Below are 25638 nucleotides of genomic sequence, written 5' to 3' on the forward strand. Positions count from 1 at the left end.
CAGCTTCTTCAGTCTTTAGAGTCACATGATCCTGCAGAAATCACTGTTATTACTAATTATTATTATTCATATTATTATTATGAAAATTAGGATTATTGTTATAATAATTATTATTATTATCATCATCATCATTATTATTATTATTATTATAACTATTATTATAACTATAATTAATAATAGCAATTTTTATTAGAAACTACATATAATCTGAAATTTTTTTTAAATAATTTAACAATTATTTTTATATTTATTAAATATCACCTTGATTAACAGAATAATTTTCATTAATAAAGAAACATGACAAAATACTGACCCCAAACTTTTGACCGGTAGTGCAAGTTCTATCAGTAACTCTAAATGTATATTTTAACAGGATTTTGATTTTACTGTTGTTTTTATATAGTTTAAAGTACTGTCGAAATAAAAATTGATTTAGCAAACTAATAATCTGACGAACCAATAAACAAACTAAATTGTACTTGTACTTTTCAATTTAAACAATTTGGATTTTAAACTACATGAACATGAACCTCTAAACGCAAACCTATTGAAGCTGAAAATACAAACAGCTAATATGAAGTAATTAAATAACTATTTTAATAAATATCGAGCCACATTTTGTTTGACATCCTACAGTTTACATCTTTTTTTACTGAACATTTTACTGAACATTAGTTTAAACTAAAAACAGCACTTTTATGATTAAATGTTTTACATATTTTAAGACTATAAAGCAATAATATCAACTATTTTGGGGAAAATATTACATTCATAATGAAACTGATGACTTTGAGTAGAGTAATGACTTCTGATTGAGCTATCTAGAGATTAAGCGGTCACAAATATATAAAAAAGCCTGTTATGAAAAACATTCTTACTACAAAATATAATATCTGCATAATATTTAATATGTGGTCGAATAAAATTATGCATTATTAGATTCCCTAATTTTAATGATATTTAAACGAACAGAAAACATGCATTTGTGTGATCTCTCAGCCCTACAGCATCTCATCACACACACACACACACGGCCCAGTTTTGCTAAAGCATTAATAATGCAGAGCTGTTTGGAGGAGGTGCTGTTTATTCTGCACGGAGAATGAGAGAGAACCAGAAAGAAGAAAGTGAGCAGAACAGGAGAAGTTTAGGTAAAGAATCACTGAGTGAGGTGAGGAACGCCTGAGCTGAAGGCAAGAAACGTCTAAGGAAGAAAAAGACAACAGCAAGAACAAACAGATTTTAGATGAATGATGCTGTGCTGAAAAACGAAGGGACGCACAGACCGGAAAGAGAAAAGGAGAAGCTAAAGTCTTTCTTCCTGAAACCAGACAAACAGCGCTCCATTGGAGAAAGTTCTGATGCCTCCATCGGGCAAAGCGAGCTGTTATGAAGTGGTTGTTGTACATATGTCAGTCCTGTGGGTCATCATTACCTCATCGGAGCCGTCAGGTGCTTGGAGCTACTAAATACATGTGACCGAAACATAAACACAAGCCAGGGAGCGCATGATTGGCTGCTTCACTTTGGCACCCTCTGGTAGACAGTGCTACAACACTATGATATGAGTAAATCTTTACACAGTTGAAGTCAGAATTATTAGCCCCCTTGTATATTTAATTCATCCAAAATCCATTTAAGAGATGAAGATTTATTTTCAACACATTTTTAAACATAAGTTTTAATAACTTATTTCCGATAACTGGTTTATTTTATCTTTGCCATGATGACAGCGCATAATATTTTACTAGATATTTTCAAGATATTAGTATTCAGCTTAAAGTGACGTTTAAATGCTTAATTAGGTTAATCAGACAGGTTAGGGTAATTAGGCAAGCCACTGTATAATGATTGTTTGTTCTGTAGACTATTGGAAAACAAATATTGCTTAAGGGGGCTAGACACTGCCTTTAAAAGGGTTTTTATAAAAGTTAAAAAACTGCTTTTATTCTAGCCGAAATAAAACAAATAAAACTTTCTCCAGAAGAAAAATTATTATAGAAAATACTGTGGAAATTCCTTACTCAGGTAAACATAATTTGGGAAATATTTAAATAAGAAAATTCACTGGAGGGCTAATAATGTTGACTTCAACTGTATTTCAAAATGTCTAATTATTATTCTTTGGGATTTGCTGGAATGGTTCCCCTTCTGTGTTTTTTTTTATACTGCTGCTTTCATGTACACAATGCTGTTATGGTAAAATGCACTCACCGGCCACTTTATTAGGTACAACTGCTCGTTAACACAAATTTCTAATCAGCCAATCACATGGCAGCAACTCAATGCATTTAGACATGTAGACATGGTCATGAAAATCTGCTGCAGTTCAAACTGAGCATCAGAATGGGAAAGAAAGGTGATTTAAATGAGTTTGAACGTGGCATGGTTGTTGGTTCCAGACGGGCTGGACTAAGTATTTCAGAAACTGCTGATCTACTGGGAATTTCACGCACAGCCATCTCTAGGGTTTACAGAGAATGATCAGAAAAAGAGAAAATGTCCATTGAGCAGCAGTTCTGCTGGTGTAAATGCCTTGTTGATGCCAGAGGTCAGAGGAGAATGGCCAGACTGGTTCCTGCTGATAGGAAAGCAACAGTAACTCAAATAACCACTCGTTACAACAGAGGTCTGCAGAAGAGAATCTCTGAATGCACAACACATCCAACCTTGAGGCGGATAGACTACAGCAGCAGAAAACCACACCAAGTGCCACTCCTGTCAGCTAAGAACAGGTAACTGAGGCTACAATTCACACAGGCTCACCAAAATTGGACAATAGAAGATTGGAAAAACGTTTCCTGGTCTGATGAGTCTCGATTTCTGCTGCAATATTCAGTCTTGTGACTGCTTTTAAATGTGCTTTATAAATAAATGAACTTGAACTTGACCTCCATTAGGGAAAAAAAGCAATGCTATAGAAGTCAGTGGTTACAGTTTTTCAACATTCTTCAAAATATCTTCTTTTGTATTTAACAGAAGAAATAAATTAAAGTCCTTCACTTTGAGTTTTCTTTAAGTATATAAAAAATGTGCAACAAATACGCTTGAAAATTTCAGAACTTATAAGAAAAAAATGGGAATTGGAGCAGACATGGTAGGTGGTAGTGGAGTCATACAGGTTAAACGAATCAACTCTGTAAAAATGACATGAAATCAGGTCAGACAAACAACAAACAAATCAGATCTAAGCAAATGCTTTACAGAGGAAAAATTCAATCTAATCACTTAGGATGTGTCTTCAATCCCCATGATCTCACTGCATGGTTTATTTAACTTTTAAAAAGCCTTGCATTGCTGCTTTGAACATTAAATGTATGCGCCTATCATAATATTGACCTCAGGGTGACATGGTGGCTCAGAGGTTAGCACTGTCGCCTTACAGCAAGAACGACACTGGTTCGAATCCCGGCTGTATTGTGTTAGCATGTTCTCCTCGTGTTGCTGTGGGTTTCTTCTGGGTGCTCCGGTTTCCCCCACATCCAAAGACATGCGCTATAGGTGAATTAGATTCACTAAATTCGCCGTAAGTGTATGTTTGTGAATGTGAGAGTGTATGGGTGTTTCCCAGTACTAAAGTAGTACATGTAATAGTACTATAGTAGTGTTGAAAACAGCTATGATGCATTTGGGCAAGGGGTTTGATAAGCTAAAATATTGAAGTATTCGGCAGACACTTTTATTCTATGTGACTGACACTACACTTAAATCATGACCTTGTATTGACAGCGCTGCGCTGTACTATTTGAGATAGTAAAAACGAAACATTCTGAGTGTTCATTTCAAGGCCCTGAGTGCAAGTTATGGGATTTTCCACTGCACATCCAGCAGGTCAAAGGTCTCGGGCTGTTGTGGAGCAGGAGATGACAGACTGACTGGAAAGCTGAATGACAGACTCCAGGTTTTCTTTCTGGAGTTTTCTGATAAACGGGGATTACAGAAGCAGTTCGTGACTGACAGACAGACAGCAGCCAACTGCATCTCAAACCTTTTCTTCTGTTCACACAACAACTGCATGGTAAAACCTGAATGTGGTGAAGTTGTTTCTGCTATGCACCATATACTCTGTAACAAACTGCCATAAAATGTTTAAGGGATTGATGAAGTGTCATTAACGAAGTGGACTGGATGTTAAGGTGCACTGCTGACTATTTTTGTAAATGACAGTGTTTAACTGTAATATGAACTGTATTATCTGTATTATTTACTCTATGACCATTATGCAGTATGTTACTCTATTTTAAAGTTGCAAGTGAAAATTTACAGTAAAGATTTACAGTTGGAAGTCAGAATTATTAGCTCCCATTTGAATTTTATTTTCTTTTTTAAATTTTTCCCAAATTATGTTTAATAGAGCAAGGAAATTTTCACAGTAAGTCTGATAATATTTTTTCTTCTGGAGAAAGTCTAATTTGTTTTATTTCAGCTAGAATAAAAGCAGTTTTAATTTTTTTTAAAAACATTAAGGACATAATTATTAGCCCCTTTAAGCTTTTTTTTTTTTTTAATATATATAGTCTACAGATCAAACCATTGTAAGAGTTGAAATATTGCAAATATTCTGATATCTTTGACAATTCAAAACATGAGCTGAAAACAGAGACTGGTGACTTCACAACCCAGCAAGGGGGAATGCAGGAAAAACCAGTTCCTGCTGCATTTGCATCTGAGTATGCTGAAACATATGGTCATTTCAATGTTTGAATGTTCTAGATTAACCAAACTGACTTTAACTATCATGTTTGATATCATTTGAAATGTCTCAGTGCGATTGGTACAATGGTCTCATTCTCTCAGAAATAGACATAATCAAAACAATAAATATATAACTTCAGGCATCTTTTGAACCACTGTGAAGGGTGTGACTTTTCCCTAAGTGTGAATGCCTTTTGTTATTCACACCCCCTTCCTTGAGGGAATTCTTGGATTATTTAAGGTAAGGTCTGAGAAAGATTCAGGGCGATTCTGCCTAACCAGATCAGCCCATAACATGGCTTGTTCCATGTTATGTATATTTCAAAGTCAGGAATGCATCTTTTTCATCTTGGATTTATCTTTGATAATTTGATGTTTTGTATTGATCGTTTATGAATTGACTGATTGAATTGGCATAATACATTTACCTGACTAATAAATTGTTATGTTTTGAATGATTCAAACAGAGTTCGTGTTATTATCTTTAGTAGATTGTGGTAATTTCATAGCACCACAAGCCCCTGTTCAGGTTAGTAGCGGACTAGGACACGGTAGACGGAGCATTGCGGCACGCTATACGATGTCTCTAGAGCTCCGACTAACAAATTGGCATTTATTCATGTATACTTAGGCTGTAAAAGGATATCTAAGGGGATAGTCCTTCACCCGATAAACTTATAATACTATTTAGATAGTATAGTGATTATTCAAAGTTACTACTAGTTTAAGTACGACTGGTCTGCTTAATTCTATAGTAATGATCGTTATATGACTAAATAGCTCTGTCTGATTTAGGAGGTAGCAGACCTATGGGGACCGCATAAAAAATATCCTAATCTGAGTAAGTAGGGTTCTGCCTTTTTAGGATAGCGGTCAATCGCCACTGTTTAGTGACCAAGACTGACATGCTTGTGCTTAAGAAATTGTATACTCGGCCGGTACAAGATTCAGGATGTTATAGGAATCCCAATGAACGAGAATAACATAAAATGATGAACCGAAGAGAATATTGAATCATAATCTAAATTAATGTGAACGGAAACAAAATAATCTTATCAATGTTTTATAATTGGAGTCAGATAAAACGAGGATAAACATATTAATATTCTAAACCATCTCATACTAAAATTGGAGTCGGATATGAGTTAAGTTTAATATAAATCAACATTGTGCACTGGAAAGACCGAACATGCAGTGAACCTTCATCCACCATTGGATACCGTCATTGGACCAACTGGCTGGACCCTACACCATCGTTGAACAATAACTGGCCTTATTACCCTAACCTGCCTAATTAACCTAATTAAGCCTTTAAATGTCACTTTAAGCTGTATATGGAAGTGTCATGAAAAATACCACTGTACCACTGAGTCACAGGGGCAGTTGTGTTGGACCCAAACAAACATACTAAAAAAATCTACTTTACCGGCTGAATGAGTCCATCATCCTGGTAATTAAAGTGCACTTATTATTTTAAGAGTTTTCAGTGTGAACACACTACTTACACTATTTATGCTACAAAATGGCGTAGAATAGTGCAAAAGTATGCAATTTGGGATGCAGCTCTAGTTTAATCGCAAGAGGCTGCAATATTAAATTTATAGGTAAATAAAAATCATGCCATTATGCAACGTTACACAAGAAGAAACAATTGATTCTTGTGTCATGACGTCCATTTGTCACTTACGACTTCCTACGAAACCCTACGTCAGGGAAATAGTGTGATTTGACTGAGGCTTTTTAACTAGCCAAATGAGTGAGCACACTTTCATTCTGCCCATTCAGAAATGCCAGTGGGATTCAGTAATTGCTGACTAGTGGGATTCTGCTGCTTCAGAAGCATTAATAGAAAAATTAATATCAAAGAAAAACAGCATTTGTAATGTGGGAATATTTTGGTTTCAAAGTCACACACACTGAACATTGTTCACACGGCTTAAAGATTATTGAGCTGACGCTTTACTTAAATTAAAAGCAGCTTGAAGCTTAAATATAATCGTGAATCAAATCGCAATCGCAATATGTAAAAAATAAATAAATTAATAAAAAAAAAAACAATTAGATATTTTCCCCAAACCGCACAGCCCTACAGTAAATACATATATAGCAAGATTAATGGTGATGATCAAATAATGAATTATTTGAACTAGTGCAGTAGACATGACTGAGGCAAACTCGATGCACTGCACACTACTCACATGTGCAAATACTTAATTGCACTTTTGATGTGAGCCAGGCATAAAAATCTCATGTAAGCATTTAGCAGTTTAGTGTAAATGACACACTTGTTCCATTTAATTAGTTTAAATGAAAAAAGAATGGAAAAGCCTGAAATATTTCTAAGCGAAACAGAGCATTTGATGAAATATTGTATGTACTAGGGATGCAACAATACAGTTAGCCCACCGTTCAATACATACCTCGGTTTTTTTAAACAGGGTTTTCGGTTTGGTTCGGTTCTCATGGCTTGACACGCGTTTTTTTTTTTTTTTTTTTTATTCTATAGGCAATAGGAACAGTATGAGGTTAAGGAGAAAAAAATAAAAACGATTTATTGCAATACTCTTTTTGTTTTACTTAAAAGCCAAGAAAAGTACACTAGATCCCAGTGTATTGTATAAAAAAAATAACACTGAAATCTCACAGCTGCTGGTGGCCCATGTACAAACTGGAAAACACACATTCCTACATTTTGAAAATAAACATACATGTGAAGTTAAAGATAAATTGGCCATTTCAAATAAACATATCTGTGCTTAAGTAAACATAAATAAACCATCTAAATCAGGGGTCTCAAACTCAATTTACCTGGGGGCCGCAGGAGGCAAAGTCTGGGTGAGGCTGGGCCGCATAAGGGATTTCACCAAAAAAAATTCCTCAAATGTCATTATTAACAGTTTTAATTATTCCTTCTGAACATGAAGTGTCCTGAACATTAATAGAACATTGAGTGAAGATTATGAACAGTTCTTCTGAACATGGCATCTTTTGCCTACTCTTTGCTGCCAGAGACTTGACAGCGCTTCTTCTCACAAATCTGAACCACATTTGGCTTTAGAGCGGAAGCAGTTGAGACCCTCAGTATGGCTTGAAGATGATCATCATTAAGTCTAGACCTGTCTAGACTCACTCAAAACTTCCATTCCCTCACCAAAAAAAAAAGGCGTTTATATGTATAAATAAAACACCCCCACCCCACTCCAGTCACATCAGTCTGTACCAGTCTGTATCTACCTATAATATATATAAGATGCAGGCTGTAGCTAGGTAGGTGGCAGGTGCAGATAGGTAGCTAAGTGGCAGGCAGGGGCGGGAACAGCTTACCTTGGTTCTGGCCGGCGCGAGTTCCCTCCTTACACTTCCCGCCCGTCACAGCGTCTGACAAAGGGGCGGGGTGCGTGGTGACGTCACCGGCATCTCCGCCCCTTTGTTTACACGGCGGGCGGGGAATGCCCGTGACCGCTGTGTACGGATAGAATCAGCGGAGCGGGGAGCGCTCTCTCAAAATATTGCACTGAGGGCCGCAAATGGCCTGCGGGCCGCGAGTTTGAGACCCCTGATCTAAATTATCTCAGTGCTGAAAAAATGTGAGATTGTAGTCTGTAACGCGGATCGAGTGCTTTGATAAAATGACAAAAGCCCACATCTCCAATCACCGAAAACGGCTGCAAATATTTAGCAATAAACACCCGCACTGCCTTTGTTATTTTATGCGTCTCTCGGAACCAATTGGGTATGTTTGCTTGAAAGATTCAGCGAGGGATTGTTGCTATTTGGAGGACTTTATTACCTTCTCTGCTATCCTGCCTTCAGACAGTGATATTGCTGGGTGATTGCGCTGCAGATGAGCAGTCATGGTTATACGTGTAAAACAATGCTTGCACAGTTATTTTTGTTTACTGTTTATTCTTTTATTAGCATTATACTTTTGTGGCGAAACCGAAATGTCCTCACACCGCAGATTTGAAAGACGCTGGCGCTTCCTCATACTGTTGCCTCCCTTCACCAGCGCTTCCTTGTACTGTTGCCTCAGCCTCACTTCACCGCCGCTCGCAATGTCAAAGTGTGGAATGATAGTTAAGCGCCTGATAACTTTAGAGCATAGTGATTGTATATTTACTCGCGGGGAGGAGTTTCCTCATCTTAGCTCATGGACTTACAAGCACACACTCAATTCGGGAAGATATAAAACACACATAAATGATTTAAACGCAAAACCGAGAAAACCGCAATTCACAAGCGCGTATTGAACTGTGGAGGTCATACCGAAAGGTTCAATATTATATTGAGAGCCGTGGCATCCCTAGTATGTACATTTATATATGGTATCTGGTCTGAGGTTAGTATAAAATGATGGAAAATGTCAACTTTGTTATTGTCAACCATGTTCGTGGTTTAAACATTTGAACAATAATGCAGTGTTCACAGCAAATGCGGAGCAGCACGTCACTTGCTCTAGTTTACTCATGGGATGTTTTTCAGCACATGTAAATTTTCCACACAACTTGAATTATTTGAACTTGTGCAGTAAACACAATTTAGGCCAACTCAGCATTTGCATTGACTTTGTATGTAATCAATTCACACAAATACCTAAATTTGCTTTTGGTGAAGCAGGTATAACAACCCCATTTAGGAAGTTTGCATTAATAATGGATTCAGTTTACTGTGAATTAAACACTTGTTCTATACCATTACAGTTGAAAATGAATGCAAAAAGCTTGAAATGTATCCGCAATTCTTGAATAAATCCTACATTTAATTAATTCTGACAGATGCAAGATGCCCATGGCCAGTCTTACATGTCTCATCCTCCATCTATTCTCCTGTCTCCGGCATGACCTTTCCACCAAATCACTTCCCGAACAAATACCTGCCAGTTTCTAACTGTCTGAAACAGATTTCCCCCCCCCCAACTGCAAAGATAGACTTGCACACCTCAAACACATGTTGTGCTGTATTATTGAACAAAAAGCTGGTCAGAGAGAGAGAGAGAAAGAGAGAGAGAGAGAGAGGGGCCTTGGTTACCAACAACAGAGAGAATCCTTATTATTTTTCTATTGAATTGTGGTGAACCAGACATCTGCACTTTTGAATAGCACTCTCATAACCTTAGTTCTGGCAGTGAATACAATCATAAACTAAAAATAAAGCCTCTTTGTGGCACATTTTCACATAGTTGGAACAGAATTCTGAAAGTAAAATCCTATTAGGTTAAACTTGTTAAGTTACACAATAGGCACCAGTAGAACTTGAGTATATGGAAGTGTCAATAATAATGTTTTTTAATTTGAAGTGTGAAATATTGCCTTACCCTGGGTTAAAAGTGGCCTTTACCAAGAGCCAGCAGCTACTGTAGCTCTCAGCAACTCTCACATGGTCACCAATTGAAAGATAGGTTGCTCCTGGAAGTGATGTAAGTGAGACCAGCAGGGAGCGCTCAACCCCTCTAAAAACTCTATACTGTCAGTGAGCACCATCTTTCGGATGAGGCGTTAAACTGAGGTCCTGACTCTGTGGTCATTAAAAATCCCAGGATGTCAATTTTATTAAAAAAAACAATATAGTGCTGCTTTTAGATTGAAAGAGGACTGTATTCTCAAAAGAATATATAATTTTCCTTTATTTACACACTAAGTGTGCAAACTAATATCACAATGCAAAGAGTATTTTTAAAGTATTATTATTTGAAAGTAATATTTGTTGTCTCTCAATAAAACATTAAGACCATTAATTTTTATAAATGTAAAATAAAAAAATAATAATACTTCACACTGTCAAAAAAATGAGCAAAAAATAGATTTGTGCTTAATGTATCACTGACTAGGCAAATTAGCGTCACAATGCCTTCGATTGATCTATAAATCAGAGGAAAATAAAGGACTTCATTTTAAAGTAATATTTATTGATTTAATATAAATAAAACCTATTATAAAAGTTTATAAAATTTTGCTTATTTTAAAATGTTTTAAATGTAATATTTTTTTTAATATCCAAATAAACCCTTTTAACAAAATAAAAAGTCAGCATATATTATTTGTCTTAATAAAATAAATATAGTAAAAATAGTAATAGGCTTAAATAAAATAAAATAAATTAAAATATCAAATTAAAAAGGCAGTATACAATTGATATTAATAGCAGGATAAAAAAATAATAAAATAAAGCATATAATTTATTTATTTATTTATTGTTTATTTATTTGACATGGACATTACAATTACACTGGACAACCAGATGCATTTGTTTAAGCATTTAGCAAACTTGCTAAATCTCAACACCTGTCCACAGGAGGCTTAAAAAATTGACAAAATGGAAATATAATAAAAATTAATATACAACATTACAATTCTTTACTTAAAATTACTGAAGGCAAAAGCTAAGGCGACATGATCCAACCAACTAACAGTAGACTATTTGTGCAAACACTGCTGTTTTGTTTTAACCACTTTTTAAGAACAATAAAATATTAATATTACTTTCTGATTTTAAGCTATTTGGTAAATCATTCCACAGTTTGGTTCCCTTTACAGAGAAGACAGATTGACCAAAGGATGTCTTATACTTTGGCACTAGACAGTCACTATTAGCAGTTGCCCGTGTAATTCTGTGGGAGAGGTTTGATGCCTACTGATTAGATCAGAAAACAGGATGGTCTTAATTGTAGGCTTAATAAAATAAAATAAAATAAAATAAAATAAAATAAAATAAAATAAAATAAAATAAAAAAACAGCACATAAATGATCTTTTTAGTAGGGTTAATAAAATAAAATAAACATAAAATAAATTAAAAAGCAGCATATAATTGGTCTTAATAGTAGGTTTAATAAAATAAAATAAATAAAAAAATGGCATAAGGTCTTAATAGTAGGTTTAATAAAACAAAATAAATAAATTATAAAATAAAATAAATAAAAAGCAGCGTATAGTTAGTCTTAAAAGTAGGCTTAATAAAATGAAATAAATAAAAAAATAGCATATAATTGGTCTTAATAGTAGGCTTAATAAAATAAAATAAAATTAAATTAAGCAAAACATAAAACTGGTCTTAATAATAGGCTTTATCAAATGAAATATATAAAAAAATAGCATATAATTGGTCTTAAAAGTAGTTTTAATAAAACAAAACAAAATAAATTATCAATTAAAATAAAAAAGCAGCATATGCTTGGTCTTAATAGTAGGCTTAATAAAATAAAATAAAAGCATAAAATTGGTCTTAATAGGTTTAATAAAATAAAACAAAATAAAATCAAAATAAACTAAAACAAAATAAAATAAGTATTAAATAAAATAAAATAAATAAATAAAAAGCAGCATATAATTGGTTTTTATAGTAGGCTTAATAAAATTAAATTAAATTAAATAAAGCATAAAATTGGTCTTAATAGTAGGCTTAATAAAATAAAATAAAATAAAATAAAATAAAATAAAATAAAATAAAATAAAATAAAATAAAATAAAATAAAATAAAATAAAATAAAACCATATAACGCAAACTGCCAGACAATAAATGAGTAAACATTACACTTTTAGTTTGGTACTGGCACTAAAAAAGCGAACTGATGCTAACCACACATGTATCACACTGTCAGTAAAAAATATTGTAATTTCAGACTGTCAAACTAATACATTTATGACTAATCTACCCCTAAGCATGCATATAAGTATTAATATCCCCCCTTAAGACATAAAGTAATAATCTGCATGCTTTTAACCCTAATAATTACCTTTAGGCTACTAATTGGCACCATTTACTAGCAGATAAGGCACAACGGTATACCTCTGAGAGCAATTCCCCAGTCAAAAGCTGATGAACCCCCCTAGTCACCATTTTTTTACATATTTTTTCTGACAGTGCAGAATAGTATGAACTGCCCTGAGTGTTTTTGGAGAGTCTTTGATGGTATTTTCTTCCCCCTGCCCAGATTCTCATGCATTAGTCAAAGCATGCCAACTGTTCGCTTGCACAAACTCTTTGTCATGTCCACACTTCACCTTCTGTCCATTCGCGCTGCACACATTAACCCACACTTGTGCGTGTCTAAGCCGCAATTCACCGCTGACCTACATCCACACGAACAAAAATAATAAATAAATACACTCAGGGTTGCTTTCAGTGTCATAAAATTCAGCTTCCAGGTCCTGCATGAATCCCCTTACCCTGACACAAACACACTAACGCCAAAGGGCAAACATGCTGACCCACAGGTTAATAGAATTTTAGCAGAGTGTCAAACACGCACACGTCAAAAAACATATATATAATCAAAAGCAGTGACGGTGGAAGAGACAGAGGAGTGTAGAGAAACAATACAGATGGGAAGAGGAAGATGAAAAGAGTGAAAAAGCAGAGAAGCAGGAGACGGATCATGACAGGCCACCGGAAACACCGAGCGGGGAGAGAGAGAGAGTCTGATGAGACCGTAATGAAATCATTCAACTGCATGCATGGAGACATTCAATGAGAGAGAAAGAGTGAGATGATGGACATTAAGTGTATTTGTGTCAGCATAAGAGAAAAGAGAGATAAAAAGGATGGTGATTCTTAGAAAATTATATAAAAAGCGAGAAAAACACGTTAACAGACTCTTTGGGTCATGTTAAATGGCTAAATTAAAAAATACGCTCAAACAAAATTATTTTTGGCGCTTGTTCAAGCTACTTATTTAAAATGAGCTGAATCAACAAATCTTGAGGGTTTTTTGGGGACAACTTATTCATTTTAAGTTCATTCATTCATTTTCTTTTCGGCTTAGTCCCTTTATTTATCAGGGGTCTTCACAGCGGAATGAACCGCCAACTTATCCAGCATATGTTTTACACGGCGGATGCCCTTCCAGCTGAAACCCATCTCTGGGAAACATCCATACACACTCATACACTACGGACAATTTAGCCTACCCAATTCACCTGTACCACATGTCTTTGGACTGTGGGGGAAACAGGAGCACCCAGATGGAACCCACGCGAACGCAGGGAGAGCATGCAAGCTCTACACAGAAATGCCAACTGACACAGCTGAGGCTCGAACCAGCGACCTACTTGATGTGAGGCGACAGCACTACATACTGTGCCACTACATCGCCCCGTTTTATGTTCAATCAAATTTGTTAAAACTATTAAATAGCCTTAATCGATTTGTGAATGAATTGTGCAGAACACAGCATTTTTACAGTGTACATTTATAAGTAAAATTATTTGTGTTGTCCCAACACAATCGATTAAGTTAACGATTTTTACAGATTTAAGTTGACTGAACATAAAACAATTAAGCTGACCTCAAAAACATCTTAAGAATTGTGTTGTTTTGGCTCATTTTAAAGTAGTTTGAATAAGCAGCAATAATCATGTGCATTGGATGGGATTTCTCAAACTGATTGTAAATGAAACTGATTATTTTGCACCATAAGCATTATATTAGATGTTATTAAATTAAAAATCATTACAAGTTTTTTTTTGTGATATTGGAAACTGTTACAAATTGCAGGGGGGAGGGGGGATTTTATATTGTTGCATTACTGTATTTTCTTGGTATTAGCAGTTCAGCACAACACTTTGGCATTCGATTAACCCCTTTTTTGCATGGCATAATGTCGCTGAGGCTTTAGATGCTTTCCTAATATGAAAACTAAGACAAACTTTTCTCTCACAGTTCAAAATTAAAAAGAAAAATATATATATTTTCCTAAAATAAGATTCAGTCCATTACAACCTGTTGTGTTTTGAAATTAAATAGAATATCTGATGCAATATGTACATTTATATATTGTTTTATTTTAAACAATATAATAAAAATATAGATTGTATTAATATTATTCATATGTAGTATTTACACTTAGTTTATAGAGACGAGGATAATATTTTTTCATATTAAATAAGGGTAAATTTTCAGACATAACTAAAGGAAAAAGTTATTTATTTTGTAAAATCAATCATCAATCAATCCATCCATTGTCTTAATTTTAGACAAAAAATAAAACAAAAAAATTATTAAAACAAAACAAAACAAAACAAAACAAAACAAAACAAAATAAAATAAAATAAAATAAAATTTAATTTAATTTAATTTAATTTAATTTAATTTAATTTAATTTAATTTAATTTAATTTAATTTAATTTAATTTAATTTAATTTAATTTAAAATTTAATTTAATTTAATTTAATTTAATACAGTTTATCCAATTCACCTATACCACACATTGTTTATTTACCTTCGGCTTAGTCCCTTTATTAATCAATGGTTGCCACAGCGGAATGAACTACCAACTTATCCAGAATAAGTGTACTCAGCGGATACCCTTCCAGCTGCAACCCAGTACTAGGAAACACCCATACACTCTCATATTCACACACACACTATGGTCAATTTAGGTTATTCAGTTCACCTGTACTGCATATGTTTGGACTGGGGGAAACCGGAGCACCCAGAGGAAACCCACGCCAACACGGGGAGAACATGGAAACTCCACACAGAAATGCCAACTGACCCAGTTAAAGCTCAGCCAGCGCTATCCATAAAGCCACTGTGCTACCCCTCAAAATGTTCTCTGGTGTAAAATGTTCTTGACACTAAGAAAAAAAAACTACATTTTTTTAATAACCATGTACTGAAAGGTTCTTTGGGGAATCAAAAACGATCCTTCTACATCATCACTCCGTAATCAGCCTTTTAAGAACTTTATTTTAAAAGTGTAACACAGATTAAAGTCCTGATCACAGAGAGTTAACAGCCCCACAGCAGAGACATAAAGTGGGAAGAGGAGTGCGAGTGAAGTCTCTCTCACTCTTGGGCTTTGCCGCCCTTAATTAACTGAGCTGGCATTTTCTCTCTCTCACACACACCGTAAAGACGATCTTACTCCGCTTCCAGCTATGAGGCCTTCACAACAAAATTAAACTTGGCGCACTCGCGTAACTAAAAGTAATAAAGACTAAAAAGGTCAGTCAACATTGTCTTACAGTGATTGGGGTAGAAATGTGTGGCGTGACATTAATTTTAAAAGTCAGGTGAGACCGTCTGTGTGTGTGTGAGTGTGTGTGTGCAGGTGTGTGTGTGCAGGTGGTTGTAATGAGATGAGTAGATAAAAGACAAGGGTGTGAGGAAAAAGAAGACGACACTCAAAAAGCGTCATCTGGTTTTATCCAGTGATATGCATTGTAAAAATACAGGGTACCACACAATTCTATCATGTTGGCCCAACACAAATTGTTTAAGTTAACTTAATTGTTTTTACAAATTTAAGTGGATTGAACATAAAACAATTAAGTTGAAGAATGGTGTTGTTTCAGTTTTTTTTTTTAATAAATAGCTTGAATAAGCAGCAAAAATTACTAGAGTGTATATAGTACTTCTACAGGACAGTCCACCAGCAATGTGTGAAATCCAGCACTCTATAGAATGCCTAAATTCGAACGTCAAAGTATGAAATGACTGCAACTTTATACATTGCCTAGGCATTCTATAGAATTCCGAGTTGTTGTGCGGCAAAGTGTGCAACTGGCCCACCCCCGTTATTTTTTCCACCACTGATGTTGGCAGTGGCGCTTGGGTCGTTATTTGTTTAACGGTTTTTTAAGACAGCCGATTGCTGGTACAAAGTTCCACTACCGCATCACAGACAATATTGCAACAAATACTTCAATCTCAATTCTGCTGTCATTGTTTTTTCAGTAAGAACATAATATGATTTATTTTGTATTCCTTCCACTTCAAAATACGTAATGATCAATAAAGGCTTTTGTTGTGCTCTCCATATACGAGTACAGCCCTCTCAAATCTTTATTTTAAATTCATATTTTTAATAGGAAGCTATACAATATTATATTTGTGCATGTACATTACATTAGTCAGTACTGAACAAATCTGATGCTTATGTAACAAAATAATTTACAATAATGGTCCAAAAACTAGTACACTTAAATTTTTATTTTATAAAAAAATTCAAATACAAATTTTAAAAAAGGAAAAAAAAAATTAAGAAGCAAAAAAAATTTTTTTTGTAAAAATTAGTTGAAATTTTGTAGGTTTTAATGTTTTGCAATATTTTGCATGATTTTAATTGTATTATCTTTTAATTTCTAAATATGTTTGGTGACTAAAATATTATTATAATAAATATATCTGTTTAAAAAATATGTTTTGTTTAAATGCACCAAATTACATTGCCTATATTCACTGAGAAATGGATACAATACAATACAATAGATGGATGTACAGTACAAGCATTATTTAGGGATGTCTCGATCAGGTTTTTCTGCCCTCGAGTCTGAGTCATTTAATTTGGAGTATCTACCGATATCGAAACCCGATCCGATACTTTTATAATATATATTTTTTTTAAACAAAAGAAGAGCAAAGAAACAGATCCAGGATGTTGCTTATTTTTTATTTAATTCACCTTATTTTAACATTCAACAACTCTGTTAACAAACCGAGCACTTCTGTGAGGTAGCATGAACAAACAAGTAATAAATAACCTAAATTCTTCTCTTTTGGACTTTAGTGCAACAGTAAATATTAAAGAAATCTAATATAAAAACAAATAGCACCTCAACTTAAAATACCCGGCAGGCAATCCTAAGTTTACCTACTGTATCTCACAGCTTACTAATGCAATGTTGTCGTCATCAACTTTAAAATACCTCCAGACTGCAGACATACTCGTGCTTTTCGCTTCAAGCTGCTTCCGTGTTCTACTTTGCTGCCGTTTAACCAATAGCGTCTCTGCAACAAAGTGATGTCATGCCACACACTTTGCTGTTTCTGTGTGAAGTCAAGAATGAGGTCTAACTCTATGCCACCGCATAACTAAAGAGTTGTGGAAAAATAATGAGTATATATATATATATATATATATATATATATATATATATATATATATATATATATATATATATATATATATATATATATATATATATATATATATATATATATACTCATTATTTTTCCACAACTCTTTAGTTATGCGGTGGCATAGAGTTAGACCTCATTCTTGACTCATTCAAACCCAAAAAACATTTTCTGAGGCATCATATATATATATATATATATATATATATATATATATATATATATATATATATATATATATATATATGATGCCTCAGAAAATGTTTTTTGGGTTTCACAAGCTCTTAAAAGAATACTTTATCAATATTATCAATATTATCAATATCAATTTTACTATTGAAGAGCAGTTCAGTATAATCTAAAGATCCTTTTTTTATTTTAAAGAACCTTTCAGCAGAATGAAACATTTTTATTAGAATAAAACTTTTATTTTTAGGAGTATATTAATGTATTCCAACCAAAATCTATGTCTTTGTCACTTTTTAAGGAGTCGTGACATAAATGGTACAAAATACAATTACGATCCATAGAGAATGAATCCTGAAGTTCACCACAACACCAACTCTGTTTTTGCCAAACCATTTTTAGCAAAACAACCCATAACAAACCAAATAACCCCTGTTTTCCATGGCGTAATGTTCTAGAGGCTCTAAATGTTCTCTGGGTGTGACAAACTGAGCGTTTCTCTCTCACCGCGCATTTAATTGAGCTCTTTAAGTCCTTTCACAAACTGACAGTAAGTGCAGTAAATGCAGAGGGTACACCAACATAAAAAGATTAATTATGCAAAGAAGAAATCATTTTTGGCAAGCGCCGGGGTGAATGAGTGTCATCCCGGAGAGAAATTACTGCACATTTGTGCGAATGCGACCTTGCAGCTAAATTAATGGAGAAAATAAGTGAACCACGCCATGGTATGCAATTATCACAATCATGTGATGTAATAAGACTCCATGATGAATCGCTTTACATCCTTATTATAATCATGAAGTATTTATCCTACTTGATAATGATCTAATTTAACAGAACTGTTGAATTAGCTTGATATCACTTTGCAAATCTGACATATCTGCTTGTGATGACCTACTGCTAGTTTAATCTGTCATCTCTGAAATTACAAGGCGTAGTGCACTTAATCAGGCAGAAAAAAAAACACTGTTGAGACGTTCGCTGCAATTAAACTGTTGAACAATAATGTGATGCTGAAAACACCCATCAGGATGCATTGCAGCCAAGTCTTGTGAGAGGAAACCCAATCCAAAAGCTTACTGTCACCTTTAAAAAGTTCCATATTTCTTACCGTAAACTCCTTGTGTTTGCACGTAGCGGTGGAGCACGGAAAATAATAAAATCCAGAAAAGCTCCATCTTCAGGTGCGATCCCTCATTACCTGCAGGGGAAAAAAGAAGAAAAAAAAGCGCACAATCACTGCACAGGACACCACAGCACGAGCTCAGCGTTAAAATGAGCGCTCCTGCAGCCAAAATCATACCACCATCATCATCATCATGATCATCAGAGATTAAAGTAGCCTAACAAAACATTATTCACCAGTGGAAGTATTTTTATCCTTGCATTGTTCCGGTGCATGCATGCATGGGGGTTCAGGACAGACAATTCATTTGCCAAACCTTGGATTATCTGCAGATTACAGGGGCTCTGATATTGTTTGATGGGATTGAATGCAGCAATCATGGGTTATTTTTGAAATTGGTGGGCGGTTAAGAACGATCAAATGCATGATTTATTAAACCTGTCCGGAATTCTGTATCACGTTGGTCAGACATGCATTAACGCTGATTCAACTTTCTCTGGAAAAGCCAGGTACATGGTAGCTGGTTTCAAGCTATTTATTCCAGCAACAAACCAATAAACAGCAGGTCATACCACTTTAGGCTGAACTACTTGTCCAGAAATAAAAGTACATAAGCTGTACACAACCTTATTTTCCTCCAAAGGGTCAATTTTGGTACATTTAAGAGTCATTTTTGCACCTGAAGGGCAAGCATTAGTAACTAAAAGATACATATTAGGACCTTTTAAAAACGTATAGGTCAAGTGACAGCTTTTATATGTATTTTTTTCTCAAAGTGTAGCTGGTCAGATGCCTATTGACTAGCTTTCTCCCGTTAATGGTCATCTTAAACCCCTCTTAACATGGATTGTGCACTTTGTGCTTGTTTTTGTGTAATTTCAACGCTGGATTTAGCATTTAGTGACCAAAAAACAAAAGTAGGCAACTAAAAAGTTTCTGAAATAATGTAAGAAATAATTATTAATATTATTTAGCACTCTTTTACAGCCATGCATACGTATTTCACAAAAATATTTCCTAATGAAAATACGTAACGTTAGAAACACCTGCAATCTCCTGAAATCAGGTATCCAGTATGAGGTAGACTGTCTAAAGTCCTAAAGACGACACTAGTTAATTTGTTAACAATATTAAACAAGACGCAACATTTTTACCTCTAAAATGAACAGATTACGGTTGTTTACTTTCTGTCCAGGTACAGTATGTTATGTACTTATCTTGACTGAAACTCCGAGCAGCGTACTGTTGCTATAGTAACTACCTCAGGCGAGTACGACTCTTCTCCGCGAGCGTGTATTAACCTACTAACATGTAAGTTTTACTTTTATGATCTTTATAATGTTTTAAAAGAAGAATAAACATTGGTGGGTCAAAGCATTAGATGCGAGTCAACCGCACAGATGTCGCACCCAATCTAAAAATAAGACTATATGGCTTGGACTAGACAGCTTTATATTAAATTCTGTGAAATAACGTTAGGTAGCATAGCTTCCGGGTCATTGATAAACTGCATAAACTGCTTAGTTTAGTCTTTAAAGTTCTGATTATTCTCCATAAAAATGCGAAATGACAGACAGATTTAACTATGTCATGGATAAGTCTCTTCTTAAGATAGTGATAGTGTGTATGCAAACGGTAATGTATTTTTTATGTAAACAGAAGTCATATGGAGTTAATTCACTTCAAGATACCTTCAAATGAGCTACTAAAGATATCAAAAAGTTCTTAAATTCTTTTTCTAATATACATTTAAAGATAAAACTTGAATGAAAAAATACAATGATATAAATAAATATAGGTAAAAGTCCATACTACTTAAGGCAGAGCTACAAGCCAGAAAAAAAGAAAAAAAAAAAGTAGCTTTGTGCAACCTTTAGTACATTTAAGAGTCATTTTAGCACCTGATAGGCATGCATTAGTAACTAAAAGATACATATTTAAACTTTTTCTCCATAAAAATGCAGAAAAAAAACAGACAGATTTACCTATGGTGTGGGTACTGCTAGTTCTTCTCAAGTTGTTCACAGTTTATGCAAACGGAAACGTCTTTTTTTATGTAAACAGAAGTCATATGGAGCTTATTTTTTTACATCAAGATACTTCTAAATGAGCTACCAAAGACATTAAAAAGTTTTTAAATTCTCTTTTTATAATATACATTTTAAGATAAAACTTGAATATAAGGAAATACAACTATATAAAGGCTAAATGTCTATAAGTAAAAGTCCATACCACTTTAGGCTGAGCTACATGTCTAGAAATAAAAGTACAAAGCTGTAAACAGTACCTTATTTTCCTCGAAATGGTCAATTTTAGTACATTTAAGGGTCATTTTGGCACCTGATATGCATGCGTTAGTAACTAAAAGATACATATTAGAACATTTTCTCTGTAAAAATGTAAAAAAAGACAGACAGATTTACCTATGGAATGGGTAACTGCTTGTTCTTAAGGTAGTGACTGTTCATGCAAACAGTAATGTATTTTTTTCATGCAAATTGAAATAATATGGAGCTGTTTCACATCAACATACCTTCAATTGAGCTACCAAAGATATCAAAAAGTTCTTAAATTATATTTTTCTAATATAAATTTAAAGATAAAACTTGAATATAAAAATTGCAATAATATAAAGAACTAAATAGCTATAAGTAAAAGTCCATACCACTTTAGGCTGAGCTACATGTCCAGATACAAAAGTACTTAGCTGTACACAACCTTAGTACCTTTTTTTCATCCAAAGGGTCCATTTTAGTACATTTAAGGGTCATTTTAGCACATGATGGGCATGCATTACTAACTAAAAGATACATATTAGAAACTTTTCTCCCTTTAACTGCGAAAATACAGACAGATTTACCTATGGTATGGGAATAACTGCTTGTTCTTCTTAGGATAGTGACTGATGCAAATGGTAATGTCTTATGTAAATTATGTCAAGATACCTCCAAATTAGCTACCGAAGATATAAAAAGTTCTTTAAATCTGTTTTTCTAATATATATTTGAAGATAAAACTTAAATATAAAAACTGCAACAATATAATTAACTAAATGGTTATAGGTTAAAGTCCATACCACTCTGGGCTGAGCTACATGTCAAGACATAAATGTACATAGCCTTGGTACCTTATTTTCCTCCAAAGGGTCAATTTTAATCACCTGATGGGCATGCATTAAAACCAAAAGATACATATTACAACCTTTTATACGTAAAGAAAGGACAGACCGATTTATATGGTATGGGCTGCATGTTCTTCTTACTGTTTTGCAAATGGTAATGTTTTTTTATGTAAATGAAAGTCATATGGAGCTGTTTTACACGAAGATACCTTCAAATAAGCTACCAAAGATATCAAAAAGTTCTTAAATTCTTTTTATGACATACATTTGAAGATAAAACTTGAACACAGAAATGCAAGAATATAAAGAACTGAACGTTTATTACGAGTAAAATCAGTCCAGAGCTGTTTACACTTTCTCTATCAAGCGAATAACATGAAATGATGGTATTTTTTAAATACTCATGGATAAAACAGCCTAGCAGCTAACTTATTTTTCTTTTCCTTCACAGTTCTGAGACAAAAAAAAAATTCTCCAGTCTTAATTTCTAAGTAATTTAAAATAGATCATTATGTATTTAAGCTTAATAGAACGTCAATATAAGCTGTTTTATATATAGAAAATAAAAGTTATCTCGTACAATGAATGTATAAAGAGCGAGAATATGCAGCTTCGATTTAATTTGAACGGATGCAACTTAAGGAGTCAGATTTGTATATTAATATTATTATTCGAGTAAATGATGTGAATAAAAAAATCCATTTTAAGATACCCGCCACAAAACCTACAGATATAGCATAAATTTGGGTGTGGACACCGAGCGCTCACGAGCATTCACATTCACAAAACCCCTATAATGAAACAGATGCACAGATATAAAGTAGCGCTTCTACCTTCCTCTGCGCAAGCTCAGCCTGTAGATCGCTGCCTTCCCAGAAAAAAAAAAAGAAATAATCCCCTTTTTTTTAAAGCAAGGACTTTCAGCAGATAGGCAGGAGTTCCAGGTGTTTAGTTAGTTGCGTGTTCGGCACCGATGTCTCTCCGTGCAGAAAATCAAGACAAAATTCCAACACATTTCATCCAAGCAACTTCAGCTGAGCTCAAACTCTGCACGCATCCAAGAGAAGAGGCGTCTTGATGGGAAGCAGGAGTCCGATGCTGTGTGTGTGAAAGAGTGAGTGTGTGAAACTCTTGTCCTGTGATGTTCTCCTATCAGATGTGTGTGTGTGCTCATCGATGGCTCTCTCCAGAGTGAGGCGGATGGAGAGCTCGCGCGCACAGATCTCTCCGGCTGATGCGCGCCTGATATCTCAACAGTGTCTGCGTAAAAGCGCGTCCAGCGCTGGTCTCCGTAATGAGTGGCTTTATCAGAAGGGACCGGTGTCTAAACTGTATAAACTCTGGGCTTTTTTTCCAATAGTATTTTGGTGGAATCTCCAGCCAATTAAAGCCGCGCAGCTGCGAGCGGAGGACTCGCCCCGGATCCCGAAGGACCAATTAAATAAGAAAGAGGGAGGTAAAAAAAAAATCACAATGTCTCTCTCACCCCTCCTCTTTATTCCCCTCTCTCCTCCTCTGGCTTTCTACTCCATCTCTTCTTCCATCAGTTTCTCTGTGTCTGTCGTCACTGATGGTGCGGACACTTTTTGAAGTGAAGCGCGCCGCCTATGGTGACCGATAGGAGGCGTGTTTGAGCTAATTATAATTCCGGAGCGCGCGCTCGCTGTAACCCTTGCCCATGTTCATCATGAAAAAACTAAGCGTGCGTTAGGTCAGAAATCGATTAAAATATCGATATAAAGTTTTTTCAAGGCATCATGCATGTGGTCTGATTTTGTCTTGGTGAATCTGTCTAAACAATAAGAAACAAAACTTAGTTATATATATTAAAATGCTTAGATTTAGGAAATATTTATTAATCAGTTTAACATTAGTTTTTTTATTTTTAAATTCTTTTTATTTATTAATTTGCATTACTTTTAATAGAAGCTCGAAACAGTTATGGGACATTAGCATGAAAATAATTTTACTGCACTTTAAAAAGCAAGATAGCAAATGTTTTTTTTTTATGTCACTTTCAGATTAATCTAATTGTTTTAACATTTTGTTGTTGTTGTTGTTGTTGTTGTTGTTGTTGTTGTTGTTGTTGTTGTTGTTAAAAAAAGTAAAAAGTTTCATTTAATTAAACTAATTAAGGGAGCAATTTTTCTTTTACAGGGTGAGTTTAAAAAAAACGTGATGAATTTCTTTAAGTATTTGTATCTCAAAACAAATCTAGATTACACATCTTGATGTATATTCAGTTTTTTATCTATTTTATAAACATTTGTTTATTAAACTTTTGTATTTCATTTATTGCAAACGTGTTTGTCTTTTAAATAATATTTTTACAGTTGAAGTGAGAATTATGTAAGCCCCGTTTATTTTTTCCCCAATTTCAGTTTAATGGAGAGCAGATTTTCTCAACCCTCTAATCATAATAGTTTTAATAACTCATGTCTAAAAACGGATTTATTTTATCTTTGCCATGATGACAGCAAATAATATTTTACTAGATATTTTTCCATACACTTCTATACAGCTTAAAGTGACATTTAAAGGCTTAAGTAGGTAAATAAGGTAAACTAGGCAGGTTAGGATAATTGGGCAATTTATTATATAACGATGGATTGTTCTGTAGACTATTGAAAAAAAATAGCTCAAAGGGGCTAATAATTTTGACCTTAAAAACGTGTTTAATAAATTAAAAACTGTTTTTATTCTAGCTGAAATAAAACAATTAAGACTTTCTCTAGAAGAAAAAATATTATCAGACATACTGTGAAAATGTCCTTTCTCTGTTAAACATCATTGAAGAAATATTTTAAAAGAAAAAAATTCAAAGGGGGCAATAATTCTGATTAAGTAAAATATTCTCTCTCATTTTTGGGATGAAAATGTCCTCATGCTTATACATGCAGTATTTATATAGAAATAATATCTACAAATAGTCTAAGAATATCAGAGTTTTATGGTGATTTGTTTTTTACATTTATGATCAAAGACCCATTTTTAACTATTACATTTTATGACAATTCTATACAAGTAAATGGAAAAGATCATTTAGGACGGATCATGAGCACATTGCAGTCTGTAATCGCAGCATGAACATATCATCATCATCAAAAAATCAATTCATTAAACCACTAACCATAACTGTCATGTAATGTAAAACAGTTTTGTTGCTTAGCCTGCATTAAATGGCAGAGGTAAAAGTAACTAAAGTTGAGATTATAACTCAGAAAAACACCTTGAGGTGCCTGAAACAAGCTTTTGGATGTCATTCATAAAATGTTCCATCTGTCTGACAGATATTACTGAAATACAGACTGAACTACAGGTTTTCAGAGAAACCGTGCCTCTATGAAAGCATAAAACACCAAAAAGGAACCGTTTCTCTCATAAAAGAGAGGCAGTGGCACATTTTTAGCCCATTCATACTGAGCAATGCTTTTTAGCCTATCAGAAACATTTGCTGATCTGTCAATCATTCTGTATCTTGGCTGACCTGTCTTTAGGGGACGGGGTTTCGTAAAGAAGGCGTGTCACTCAGAAACCGTTTAAATCATCAAGATTAAAAGCAATGCAAAGAGCATAATTACTTTAAAATATACAGTTGAAGTCAGAATTATTAGCCCCTCTGTTTATTTTTTCCCCAATTTGTTTAACGG

At 34.2% G+C, this 25638-nt stretch overlaps 1 protein-coding gene across 2 annotated transcripts in view; it reads right to left on the bottom strand.

The window, feature by feature from the left end:
* The window catches only part of mdga1 (MAM domain containing glycosylphosphatidylinositol anchor 1), a 409026-nt gene extending 385680 nt beyond the window's left edge, over positions 1-23346 (bottom strand). For both annotated transcript variants that reach the window (XM_087279741.1, XM_087279742.1), the window contains exons 1-2: positions 22822-23346; positions 18853-18942 (exon numbers count right to left, since the gene is read on the bottom strand). In XM_087279741.1, coding sequence (XP_087135867.1) covers positions 18853-18919 — 67 coding nt within the window. In that variant the 5' untranslated portion in view covers positions 18920-18942; positions 22822-23346. The remainder of the gene's footprint in view (positions 1-18852; positions 18943-22821) is intronic.
* Positions 23347-25638: the final 2292 nt, after the last annotated feature.

Source organism: Danio rerio, chromosome 13, assembly GCF_052040795.2.
Source record: "Danio rerio strain M-AB ecotype USA chromosome 13, GRCz13ab, whole genome shotgun sequence".
Classification (NCBI taxonomy): domain Eukaryota; kingdom Metazoa; phylum Chordata; class Actinopteri; order Cypriniformes; family Danionidae; genus Danio; species Danio rerio.